At 31.7% G+C, this 13,216-nt stretch overlaps 1 protein-coding gene across 4 annotated transcripts in view; it reads right to left on the minus strand.

The window, feature by feature from the left end:
* Positions 1–13,216, minus strand: part of DPP10 (dipeptidyl peptidase like 10) — a 1,476,327-nt gene that overhangs the window by 316,977 nt on the left and 1,146,134 nt on the right. For all 4 annotated transcript variants that reach the window (XM_073241336.1, XM_073241338.1, XM_037017060.2 and 1 more), the window contains one exon: positions 12,349–12,443. In XM_073241336.1, the coding sequence (XP_073097437.1) occupies positions 12,349–12,443 (95 nt within the window). The remainder of the gene's footprint in view (positions 1–12,348; positions 12,444–13,216) is intronic.

Genomic DNA, 13,216 nt, shown 5'->3' on the forward strand with positions numbered 1-13,216 from the left:
CTCTCCTTAAAAAAATCAAGGAGAAATTAAGCTATTTCTAAATGAACAAAAACTGACAGCATTTGTTGCTACAAGAAATACTAAAAGGAGTCCTTCAGGCTAAAATGGAAGGACACTAGATAGCAGCCTAATCCACATGAAGAAATAAAATGACCCAGTAAAGGTAGCTACATAGGAATTATGAAAGCCAGAATAAACGCTTTAACTCCTTTCTTCCCTACCTATTTTAGAAGTCAGCTTCATAAACAATAATTATAAATTGTGTTGTTAGGGTTATAATACATAAAGACATAACTTGTATGGTAATAATAATGCAAAGGACAGAGAAGCAATGGAGATATGTTGGAACAATTTTTGTATAATTATTTACACCAGGAAAATATATTAATTATAAACACACATGCACCTAATAACAGAGTCCCAAAACATATTAAGAAAAAATGATAGAACTGAAGGGAAAAATAGACACTTTAACAGTAGTAGTAATTGGAGATTTCACAACCCCAACTCCAATAATAGATAGAAAAATTGGGAAGATGAACAAATATATAGAACACTTGAAAATTATAAAACCATAACAGACAGAAATTACTAGTGGAACACATATTCTTATGTGGTATACATGGAAAATTCTCTAAGAAAGACCCTAGTTAGGCCACTAAACAAGTCTGAATAAAGGTAAAATAATTGAAATTAAAGAAAGTGTGTTCTCTAACCACAGTGGGACTAATTAGAAGTTAGTAACAGAAACAAATTTGAGAAATTAATAAATATATGGATATTAAACAATGCCCTCCCAAATAACCAACGGATCAAAGAAAAAACAAGTAAAAAAATTTATTGGGTAGAATGAAAATAAAAATACAAACTTTAATAATTTATAGAATGTCATTAAACTAGGGCTTAGAGGGAAATTTCTACTGCACATACTTATAAGGAAAGGAAGGAAGGAAGGAAAGAAGGGAGGAAGGAAGGAAGAAAGGGAGGGAGAAAGAGAGAGAAGAAAGAGAGAGAAAAGAAAGAGAGAGAAAGAAAAAGAAAGAATCTTAAACTAATAATCATAGTTTCTACCTAAAGAAAATAGAAAAAGGCCAGCAAACTCACCATAAAGCAAGCAAAAGGAAGGAAATAATGAAGATTAGAGTGCATATAAATCCAATTCGAATAGGAAAACAGTAGATAAAATCAATAAAATCAAGAGTTGGTTTATTGAAAATAAAATTAAAACTGACAAACCTTTATCTAGATTGATAAAAAAAGGAAAGATGACTCAAATTACTAAAATTATGCATCAAGTAGGGGGTACCACAACTGACCTTACTGAAATAAAAATATAAGGAAATATTATGTAAAACCGTATGCCAAGAAATTTATAATTATTTAGATTGAAAAGACAAATTCTTGAAGAGAAAATATTCTAATTGATTTAAGAAGAAATAGAATAGACCTATAAAGGGATTAAACTAGTAATTAAAAAACTTCAACAAAGAAAACCAAATACCCAAATGGCTTCATTGATGAATTACATCAAACATTTAAAAAATAATTAACACCAATCCTTCACAAATTCTTACAAAACATAAGAGAGAACACTTTGCTACACATTCTATGAGAACAGTACTATCTTGAGATATAAACTAGACAAAGACATTATTAGAAAAGAAAATTATAGACTGATATCCCTAATGAATAAACACAAAAATTCTGAACAAAACACCAACAAACAGAATCGTACAACATATGAAAAAGGTTGTACACCATGATGAAGTGAGATTTCTCACAGCAATAGAAGTTTCTTAAATGATCTGAAATTAAGTCAATGTAATTTATATTAATAAAAATAAAATATTTTAAAAAAAGAGAATTATCTCAGTGGATGAAGAAAATGTACCTAGTAAACTCCAAAACTCTCAAACCCTTTCATGATAAACCCTAAACAAACTAGGAATAGAAAGGAAAATCTTCAACTTTATAAAAGGTATCTACAGAAATTTTTTAAAAAAGGAGCTAATAACATAATTAACAGAGGAAACCTAAATGGTTTCTCCCTAAAATTAAGGATGCAGCAATGATGTCTGCTCTCACCATTTCTATTCAGCATTGTACTGGAGGTTCTCACTGGGCACTTAGGCAAGAAAAAGAAGAAAATGCTGCCAGAAAGGAAAATAAATAAAACTGCCTATATTGGCAGATGACACCATGTATATGGAAAATCCTATGGAATCCATCAAACACAGCAATGTGGCACAATATTAATAAGAAAAATCAGTTATATTTCAATACACAAGCAGCAAACAATTCAAAGATAAAATAAACAAAGCAATCCCGTTTATAATACTTTCAAAAGATTAAAATATCTAAGAATAAATTCACTAAAAAGTATAAGGTATATACACCAAAAAACATGTTTGTAAGAAATTAAAGAGCTAAATAAATGAAAGAAATTGCATATCCAGGCATCAGAAGACTTACTCTTGTTAAGATAGCAATATTTTCAAAATGAATCTACAAAGTTAACAAAATCTTTATCAAAATTCAAGATTCTCTTTTTTTTTTTGGAAAACAATTTACCAGTTGACCTTAAAATTCATATGATAGTGAAAAGAGACTCAGAATATCTGAAACAGTCTTGAAGATGAATTAAGTTCAAGGTCTCATACACCCTGATTTAAAATCTTATTACACACCTACAGGATAAAGACTGTGTGGCACTAGCATAAGAATAAGAATAGAGAAAAACAGGGAGAGTCCAGAAATAAGTCCATACATTAGTAGTCAACAGATACTTCACAAGGGGGCCAAAACCACTCAATGGGGAGAAAAAGCCTTTTCAATCAATATTGCATGCAAAAATCGAGTCTGGACAAACTACCTCACATCATTCATAAAGTTAACTCAAAACAAATCACAGAACTAAATTTAAAAGTAAAAATTATAATGCTTTGATACAAAAGGATAGGCATAAATCTTCATGATCATGGGTTTTGCAAAAGTTTCTGTATTAACAAAGTACGTAAGACAAAAGAAAAAGTAGATAAATTTGATTTCATCAAATTTAAAATCTTTTGTGCATCAAACAATAATGTTCAGGAAGTGAAAGACAATACACTTGAGAGAAAATATTTACAATTTGATTTCTGACAGGGAACTTACACTTTGCATATGAAGGACAAAGTTTATTAATAAAAAGACAAAGAACCCAATTAAAATATTGTTTTTTTAACAGTAAATTATTTTAACAGTAATTTCTCCAAAGAAGATATACAAATGACCAATATGCAAATGAATGATGCTCAACATCATTAGTAAATTAAGAAAACCCAAATCAAAACTACAATGAGATACCACTTCTCAGACCTAAGATGTCTAAAATAAAAAAGACAAAAACAAGGACTGATGAGGATCTGAAGAAACTTGGCTCCCTTTAATTGCTGGCAGGAAGGTAAACAGCTGTGATGGCTTCGGAAAATAATTTCACAGTTGTTCAAAATGCTAAACATAGAGTTATCATCTTACCCAGAAATCCATTCCTGAATAATGGAAATACGTCAAGAGTGACGAAAACATATGCCTATGTGATACTTGTAAACAAATATTCATAGAAGTATTATTCATAATTTAGAAGTAAATAGCCCAAAAATTGAAATGGCCCAAATGTCAATTAATTAATAAATATATCAACGAATTAGTGTATCTATACAAAGTAATATTATTCAGTAATAAAAAGGACTGAAATACTGATATATCCTAAAACATGGATGAACCTTGAATACATCATGCTAGGTGGTTAGAAAAGACCACATATTGTATGTTTTATTTATCAATACACAAATCCATAGAAACATGGAGTAGACTAGTAGTACTTGCATGAGTCTGTAGGGGGGAGAGACTGGGATTGGGGAAGTACTGCTAGTATGTATGGGTTTCTTTGCAGCAGCTGAAAATGTTCTAAAATTAGATTGTGATGATGGTTTTTCACCTCTGTGAACAGACTAAAAACCACTGAACTGTACACTTCACATTAACGAAAATTATAGTATATGAAATGTTTCTCCATAGATCTGTTACACACACATAAATAAATGAAAGACAGACAGAGGAGGGAATCAGAAAACAAATTAAAGAGTAGTGTGAAGTCAGAGGAGTTAGTATAATTTCCATGCTCTCATTTCTTTCTCAGTTTTAAAAGTAAGCTTTACTTCAGCTCTGATTTTCCCATTAGCTATACACTAGAAAAAAATATCAATTACAAGTCATTTTACTTATAACTGTCAATTAAGAGATGAATAGATAGATTTTCCTGAATATAAGGTGTTAAGAAACAGTTTTTTCCATGACTAATAAGCAATTTTCTGTTTATACCAATTTCTTGAATATCCTACAAATTAACAGTTACAAAATAAAGATACGGTGTAAAGAATTAAATAATTGTTTTCTGTCTTTTGATCTTTTTTCATTTCAATAATCACAGCATCTCTACTTGCTTGTATTCTAATGGGCTCACAATTTTAGTGGGTGGAGAAAATCAAAAGCAAATTCGATAATATTTAAAAATCCATCACTGTGACGTTCATGATCAGATCCTATTTTCTAACCTCATCTGGCTTGGCTTACTTGTGCCACACTGGCATCCTTTCAAGGTTTTTAATGCTCCTAGTCTCATGCTATTCCCACCACCTCCAAGCTCTTATTTTTACCTGGTTAACTCCTCTTCACTCATCTGTGCTTCAATAAAGAAGCTTATAATGACTTCTTCAAAATAGAGGTCAATATATTAGAAAGTCTAACATGAATGTAATGTTTTATTTTTAGTTTTCATTCCTACGTTCCACTTTTATTCCATATCAGAGAGTATAAATGCTCATATATAATTAATTCTTTAATGAGTGTTCTCCTTGCTTACTAGACCATGAGATCACTATAACCAGGACAGTTCTATTTTTTTACTATCATATCTTCAGCAGCTACTACAGTGTGTGGGATAAAACAAGAACGTAAGATTATTGAATGACTCAATCAAATAACAAAATAGCACATTTTTAACCTCCAAGGTATGATGGTTTGTATTTCTATGTTCTATGTTAATTTCTTAATTTCATTGTCTTTTTTCAAACAGGCCACTAAATATTCCTCTATTGTTTTTTAATATACAGAATATGTGTAAACATATACAGTTGACTCTTTAGCAGAGGGGCTTAGAGGTACCAATCCTCTGTGCAGTTGAAAATATACATGCAACTTTTTCCAAAAACTTAACTACTAATTGCCTACTGTTGACCAGAAGCCTCACCAATAACATAAACCATTGATTAATATATATTTATATATGTATTATATACTGTATTCTTACTATAAAGGAAGCTATAAAAAAGATTTTTTTTCAAGTTTTCACAAATCTTCAAATTTTTTTCAAATATACTAACTGAAAAAAAAAATTCCATGAATAAGTGGACCCACACAGTTTGAACCTGTGTTGTTCAAGGGTCAAGTATGTATATAACAACTGAACATTAAATAGATTCTATTGTGAAGATTAGTTGGAAATGTTTAAAACAGAGACTTAACATCTCTTAAAAACCTAAAAGACAATGTTAATTCCTTTATGTCTGGAAGACACAAAGAAACTAGTCAACAAAGACCTGTCTACTCTATACTAACAAATTGTCAATCCACTTTACGTATCATTCTAATTCAATTCCTGAATATTCCCTTATCTGTACCTTTGCTGTAGACTTCAAAGTGGTCTCACAATTTCTACTTTAATATCCCTAAGACGGAATCTTCACATGACAGTATTCTTTTAAAATATGACTTAGATATTGCCACTTTATTTCAAAATGTGCCTACTGCTCACAAAACAAAACCTTAGCCTACAGAACTCAACATTACCTTTCTTCTGGTTATCCATCTGGATTCATCTTGTACCATTATCCACACCCTCCACTACTTATATATATTTTTCTGTTCTTGGAATAGATCTATGCAGTTCCCACCCAATGTCCAGTGCTTTTTCATTGTGTATCTAGTACTTTCTTCCTGAATGGCTAGTGGTAAAACAAATACATATAAAATGTGTTTATATTGATACATACATATAAATGTATACACATATTTCATTTAAGTATCTTTTGAAAAAGGCTAACATAAAAAATACACAAATAAATATAGAAACACCTGATACGAAAAAAGAGATTTAATTTAGTTTACATTTCTTTAAAAGAGATTTTGAATGGAAAACTCATCTAGGTATATTAGAAGTAACATGACTAGGAGTCAAGAAATTTATACTCTAGTCTCAAGACTCCTCTAGAAGCACTATTACTCTGGGTCTGTTTCTTTTTACTTAAACTGAAGCAGGAGATACGGAGAACGCTTTTAGCTCTATAATATGCTGCCATTATCATTTAATATTTGCTAAAAACTGTACTTCCTTGAATGCTCATACATGTAACATAAGCATACTATTAATTCAATATATTCTCAATGTACTGTGAAAATATCGGTATTCTTTAGTAAGGATAGGTTACAAAAGTTCTACTAATGAATGGTTCTCCATCAACAAGGAAACAAAGTGTTCTGAAACTTCAAAAGGGGAAAAAATGTATCTCTACATCATTAACTTTGAAACTTGGAAAAGTTCCTTTAAAAATGTATTTTGCTCACACAAACTCCATTACAAATTAATAGAAGAATTTGGATGTTTTATTTATTTTTTTAAATTTCTAATTGGTTCTCTATGACTGGGATATAGCTAAATGTAAAATTTTCAGAAATAAATGAAAGGTGGAAGTATTTATCAGATGTTAAAGGGCATATAACTAGATCCTTGAGTTGGTCAAAATGGACTGATTTGTCCTGGATGCAATTCATGACACTGACCTCTCAGGAAGCTGACTTCTAAACAAGTGTAATTCATTGCAATAAATCTAGCTTCCTGTTGGTTTCTATCATCCTGACACACACCAAAGAAAGTTACTTTCCCAGCCCCAAGAAGACTAAATAAGAAGATTTAAAGAAGTTACTACTGAAATTGTAATCACTTTAATGCACATATTAAAGTGAATATATTAGATGAGGTTAAAAAAAGCTCTTGTTCAAATGGTTAAACAAATGATATCTAATAAGAGTCAGTTATGTCAGTGCTGTTTTCTATAAAAAAGAGACTTTTAGACATTGGTTAGATGATTTTAGTTTCTGTCAATGACGAGTTACTCAAGAATCTTCAAAATGATTGACGTAGCTTTTGATGTGGCTTTTTAGTAACAGTTAACACTACTGAGGATAAATGTGTTTATACCATCTAAGGTACTTTGGCCCAATGAATAAATTTGTTTGTAGCATCTATTTCTTAGATCATTCACAGTATGATTTAGGGAAAAACTTAAAGTGGAGTGGTCTCTTCTGGAATCTTTCTCATTTAAGGGCAAGTGTTTGAATGCCTATATGGAATGAGGCAGTTATCACATCACATTTGCAAACATATGGAGACAAGCGTATCTCTTCACACTTTAAATTTATACTTGAGCAGACTTCCAGGGTGAGAATCAGAACTTTTCTTTCTAAGGTTCCTGTTTTGATAACCATCACTTTTAAAACTGCTAGAATTCATTTTCACATCAATCTAATGTATAGAAAATTTTAAGCAAGTTAAATATTTATGATAGTTACAATGTTTTCTTTCCTAGATTAATAAATATACAAAAAATATTCCTATCTTTGATGAAAAATGGGTTACTTCATTTCTATTTCTCTGAATGTACATAGGTCATGAATAAAGATAGATATTTCTTTGATGATTAAGAGTTGGAAATTAAGTAATTTAAAACATAATAGTTATTTTCAAAGTAAATAATGTGGATGTAAAAAGTGTATAAATGTGTTCAAGGTGAATAATAAAAATGAAAGCAATATTAATGCATTCAATAACAGGTAGTGGTGATTGCTATTGGGACGGGTAGAGATTTACTCAATCTAAAGTCAACTAAATTCAACCATTTATAACAATGCTCCAGTGGAAATAATTATGCTGGCTGGAGTCCTCTGTGGTTATCAGTTTTTATTTTCTAACTTAAAGAGGATCATTTGCTTCCTAGTCAAAGGAGTTGGCAACAACCAATAAGTGATATTATCTTGTCTGAACAAAAATGGCTCAATTAGAAGTATCCCCAGAAAACTGCAAGAAAACTGGATGATACTTTTAGCCTATATCCTCACTATCCAAAGGACAGAAATTCAAGCCCAAATTATTATATTCATGCATGCTAGACTTCTTTGCAAATTTCCCATAAGAACAAGAAACTTATCTCAAGATAATGAAGCAGGAAGCCACAATTTAAGACCCTCTGTGACAATTACCCATTAAAGAATCATGGCTTTGAGTTCACCTTGACAAAACTACCTTCTAGTTATCACTGAGTATTCCTGGGACCTCTGTCTAGAATAAGATTTCTCAAACTTGGCACCACTGATATTTTTGGCTAGATAATTTTTTGTTATAAGATGGCTTCTGCACTATAGAATGTTTAGTGGCATCTCTGACTTCTACTCACTAGATTCCCATGGCAAACTCCTGACCTTCAGCTGTAACAATCATGATGTCTCCAGAATCACCAAACATCTCCTGAGGACAAAGTACACCACCATCTGAGAGCCACTGGTCTAGAGAAAGAGACAAACTGTACAGTCCTGCACAAAGCAACATGCATACAAGTGCAGGTCCTGTGACTTCGTTGCTCAATCAGTGCTAGTTATACCACTGATGTCAACCACTGCTGGAGTACTGGTAAGGCCAGATCTTAAAAAAAATAACAGACTCTACATGATTATAGCCAACATGTGAAACCACCTGACTGGTCAGAAATTTCTGAAAACTTTACTTCGCTTCAAAATTGAAGAGGGGAGTTATGGAGTGTCTTCATCCAACAATTCTTTATTTGTGCAGCTGTATTATTTTCATAGGGTACCCATTTTCTCAAACATGAAACAGAAAATAAGCTTCATGATTTCATGGTGGTATACAGTTAGCTCCCCTCACTTCTACATAACCAATGGCAAAACAAATTTAAAAAAAAGAATAAAAATACTACAACATGTATAAGTCAACTGAAGGTATTTCTATGCATTACAAGTTAATAAATAGTCCCTGGTTCTAGTCAAGCTACAATCTTATTATAATCTATAAATACATAGTTGGACAAAAATTGTTTAGCTAACATTTTCCTTGGAATCATTTTGCTACTATATATGAATTTTCTCCCTCTCTTTTAGGCTATTTTCATAGCCTAAATAAATCAGATGCAAGATTCTTATCTATCAGTTATCTCTTCCCATACTGTGCATGAACTCTTTTTTTTTAACCTTACCAATATTTAAGCACATCGTTTCAACCCACGTTTCCAATTCCTTTCTAATTTCAAAAAGTGATTTGCTACAAGTATTTATGGCTGCTGGTGTTTTCTGCCAAGACCACTCATAATATTCAATTTATTGACAGCAGAAAAAGATAATACTTATGGAACATTTTCCTCATTGTGTCACTGTGAATGAGCATTTGTTTGAAATAGTTCTGGCTTTAAGAGATAACATTTCTGAACACTTAGAAATGACTACGAGCAGTTTTGAGTCTAAAACACTTCGTTTATGTAACTCCTCTTCAAAAAGTTAAATATGCTTTAATTCCTTCTTCATTAGAAATCCACCTATCTTCAATCAAAAAGAATGCCTTAAGACAATTATTTCAGGAAAATGATTTAGTTTTGTTTTATTTTTGACAGCCATGCCTAATATTATTATTATTCATAGAGTGTGTTAACCATGATTACAAAGCTAAAAGTTCCCACTATTCATATTTAAAATGCTTTAAAGCAGAGAAATGACAATGTAGTGTTATTTTAATTTTCAAAGAAATTGACGGTCACATTTTAGCAAAACATACCTTAACAGGCCATCTGTTGTCACATTTTTATCAATAATGTGTCTTTTTTCAAGTGACTTGGCACATTTTTATTACAAAGCTTTTCATAGTGATTTATTCCATTAATTGTGATTATAATTAAAATATTGATAATTGCTCAATGAAAAAACTGCAAAATAAATAAAATTCTTATATTCTGATAAAATATGTTTTCTAACAAAATGGCCCAGGAGAGAAAGTTAGTCTAGAATGTGGCTTAACATGAGCTTTAAAAACACAATTGCATTTTTATAATACTATCTTGGAGTTGGGAGGAAATGATTAAATGAGTTCCTCTGAAATCATGTGGAATCCCAGTAATTGGTCCTTTGTTTGCAACTTGGGGTTGACTGGTTGCAAATATATGCTACACTCAAATTCCTTACTGGCCACCTCTTCCAACTGAATTCTGGCACCTCCAGAACTTATAAATTGCTTAATTATCCGTGTTGTGAGATAAGTATCTTTAGGAAGCCTATGCATTTTAGAAGATCAGTAAATCAGAATATTTGCATAATATGACTCTGGTAATTAAGAGTCATAGCCTACATAGAAGAGAGTAGAAATATACCTCAAAAGGATTTAAAAAATTAAACACAGAAGTACAAAGATAAAATGACATTCACCAGCACATGGAAAGAGCTACAGTGAGAGGACATGGATGTGGCATTAAGTACCAAAAAAATAATTGGGATAATGGAATAATAAACCAAAAACTTTTCAGATTTTTTTTTGTTTGTTTCTTTTTGGATGAATCATAGAAGCTATGAAAGCAGGAAATAAATGTTGAAGAATAAATACATAATTTTTGACCAGAGGAAGACCTCATTACCTTGTGTGAGGGAATGATCAGTAAGGGACAGTCACAGAACCGATATTCATATACTGAGTATCTATACCTAACTTAAATGATTAGCCACTGCATGCCTATATTCCACAAGAACAATACTTTATGATAAAGGAAACAAGATTAAAATGCACTTATTTTGTTCCCCAAACTAATTTTATCAAGAATCAATTCACATTGACTTTAATCAGCAAATCATTAGCATACCCTCTCATAATTCCCAATTCCTGCTTTGTGCCTCCTGCCCTATCTCCTGTTGAGGGCTTCTTTTCTAAGGATTTCAGCATCTCTCAATGGTTCCTTAGCCTTTTGTCTAATATCTCTGAGGACCATCCAATTAAAAAATAGTAGATATTGCTTCATATTGTTTATTGAACTTTTTGATGAGGCTTATTATCATCTCCCCCAACCACTTCTTAGCAAGTGATCAATATGTCTTAAAAATCCTTGGCATTCTGCACATACTATAACAAGATGCCTTCAGAGTAGCTGTTTCTCTGATATCTGTGAATTAATAAGTTAGTTTAAAAATAAAAATGTCAGTATTCTCTGCTAGTGAATGATCCACTTGCTAAAGTATATCAGCTGGTTGCACTAATTTCAGTGACCATGATTTCAATGACCATTTTTTATTAACATATGAAAACATTAAACAACAGTTCCAGTCCATCTCTTCTACCTGGCCATCCTATAATAACATGAAGTTTAAGGCCTATTCCAAATGTACATGTAGGAACATGTTTTAAGACCTAGTTGATTTGTTTATTGCTTTAAATTCTGTGGAAGATGTTCTGAGTCCTTATACTATGTTTTGTCTGTATAATATGAACAATATATTGAGCCTTTGGTTATATAAAACAGTGAGCAAATTACTGTGCACTATTTTTCAGTAGTGTTTGATGGCTGGATTCTGAAGTTTGGCAATGGATAATTCATTATCACTTGCTCAACAGGTAACAGTAACTAAATCTAACCTTAAGAAGATTGAATTTACCAGAAAGACAAGTTCATATTTGCTTATAAGAGCAAAATAAATGCATTCCATTAATTGAACATTATTAGGCTCAACAATGATTCTGGAGAAAGAAAATGATATTGATAGAATCCTCAAAAACATATCAACACAAGCAGAAGGCTAGTTTTAAAAAGCTTGCCTTCTGATCAGTCAGGAAAACCATAACAGAATTAGGAAGAATGCCAAGTAAAAAGGGATAAAATGTTTGTGGTAACATGTGATAGAATAACCTGTTTTCTCAGTCGTGGCACTTGTATGTGACTAATCTAACATAGAAAATATTAGAAGAAATATTCATTGTAAGGAAGTATTATTGCTGGAAACATTTACTCATTCACTAAAAAGGATAAATGGGGACAAAACAAAGCAGATGGTCATAGGAGTATTTTTTATCAATAAGCCTATTGATTCTAATGATTTTTCAACTCTTACGTTTCATCTGAAATGCTTTGAAAGTGCTGCAGCTGAACTATACCTACAGAGTATTCTAAACAATACTGAAGTGTATAAAGTAATTAATTATCCATTACTTACAAAAGTTGTGTTTTCCAATAATAACGTGGTAGCATTTGTTTCTATATTCAGTTGAATGACATGTCCATTCTCGCTTTTATACACCACATCTGTATCTGCAACAACAAAGGTATGAACAATTGACGAACAGATTGACTAGGTAATGTAATATCTGTAGAGGAGAAAATGTGCATAATCAACAGACACATTAGAACAATCTTGTTAGCCTTTAGTAACCTGAGCAGATTTCAGTACTTGGCTCACATTAATCCTCTTCAATGATCAGGAAGCCCAGCTAGCACATAGTCTATTGTGCAATGATGACAGTGTTAGAGAGGGCTATTCAGGTTTCTCGTTTAACAAATGAACATTCATTAAAATATGGGCAACCTGCTGCCCATTCTGAGATGTGCAAGAAGGGACAAAGTGAAAAGGCAGTTTCAAAAGTAAGTTACTGATTCATTATCTAGTTAAACTTATAAGTGTTGCCAGTTAACCATAGCTCTATACTGTTCTAAAGCCACTCATAATGAACTATCTTCATACAGACATTTTCATGTATTCAGTTCTACAACTGCTCAGTTCCTACTCAACCTTTTTCTCCTTTGGGTTGAGAATTTTGTGTCTGGTATTTTATCTGGCTTGTGTGATCACAGATCAAAATGTCTGTGCTCGCCTGCCAGTGAATCTACTTTGTCACCTTTAGAATGATGTCTTCATTTTAAATAATTGCATGCATCTGAACAGCTGTTGATTTAATATAATTTTGAATTAAATTTACCAACATTCATTGGAAAATTAAATCATCTTAAGAACCCTCAGAGGGAAAATGTCAACCTAAGGGAAACCTGCCACAGAAGCTACTCAGCAGTTTACACACACACACACA

This window comes from Manis javanica, chromosome 7 (assembly GCF_040802235.1).
Source record: "Manis javanica isolate MJ-LG chromosome 7, MJ_LKY, whole genome shotgun sequence".
Taxonomy (NCBI): domain Eukaryota; kingdom Metazoa; phylum Chordata; class Mammalia; order Pholidota; family Manidae; genus Manis; species Manis javanica.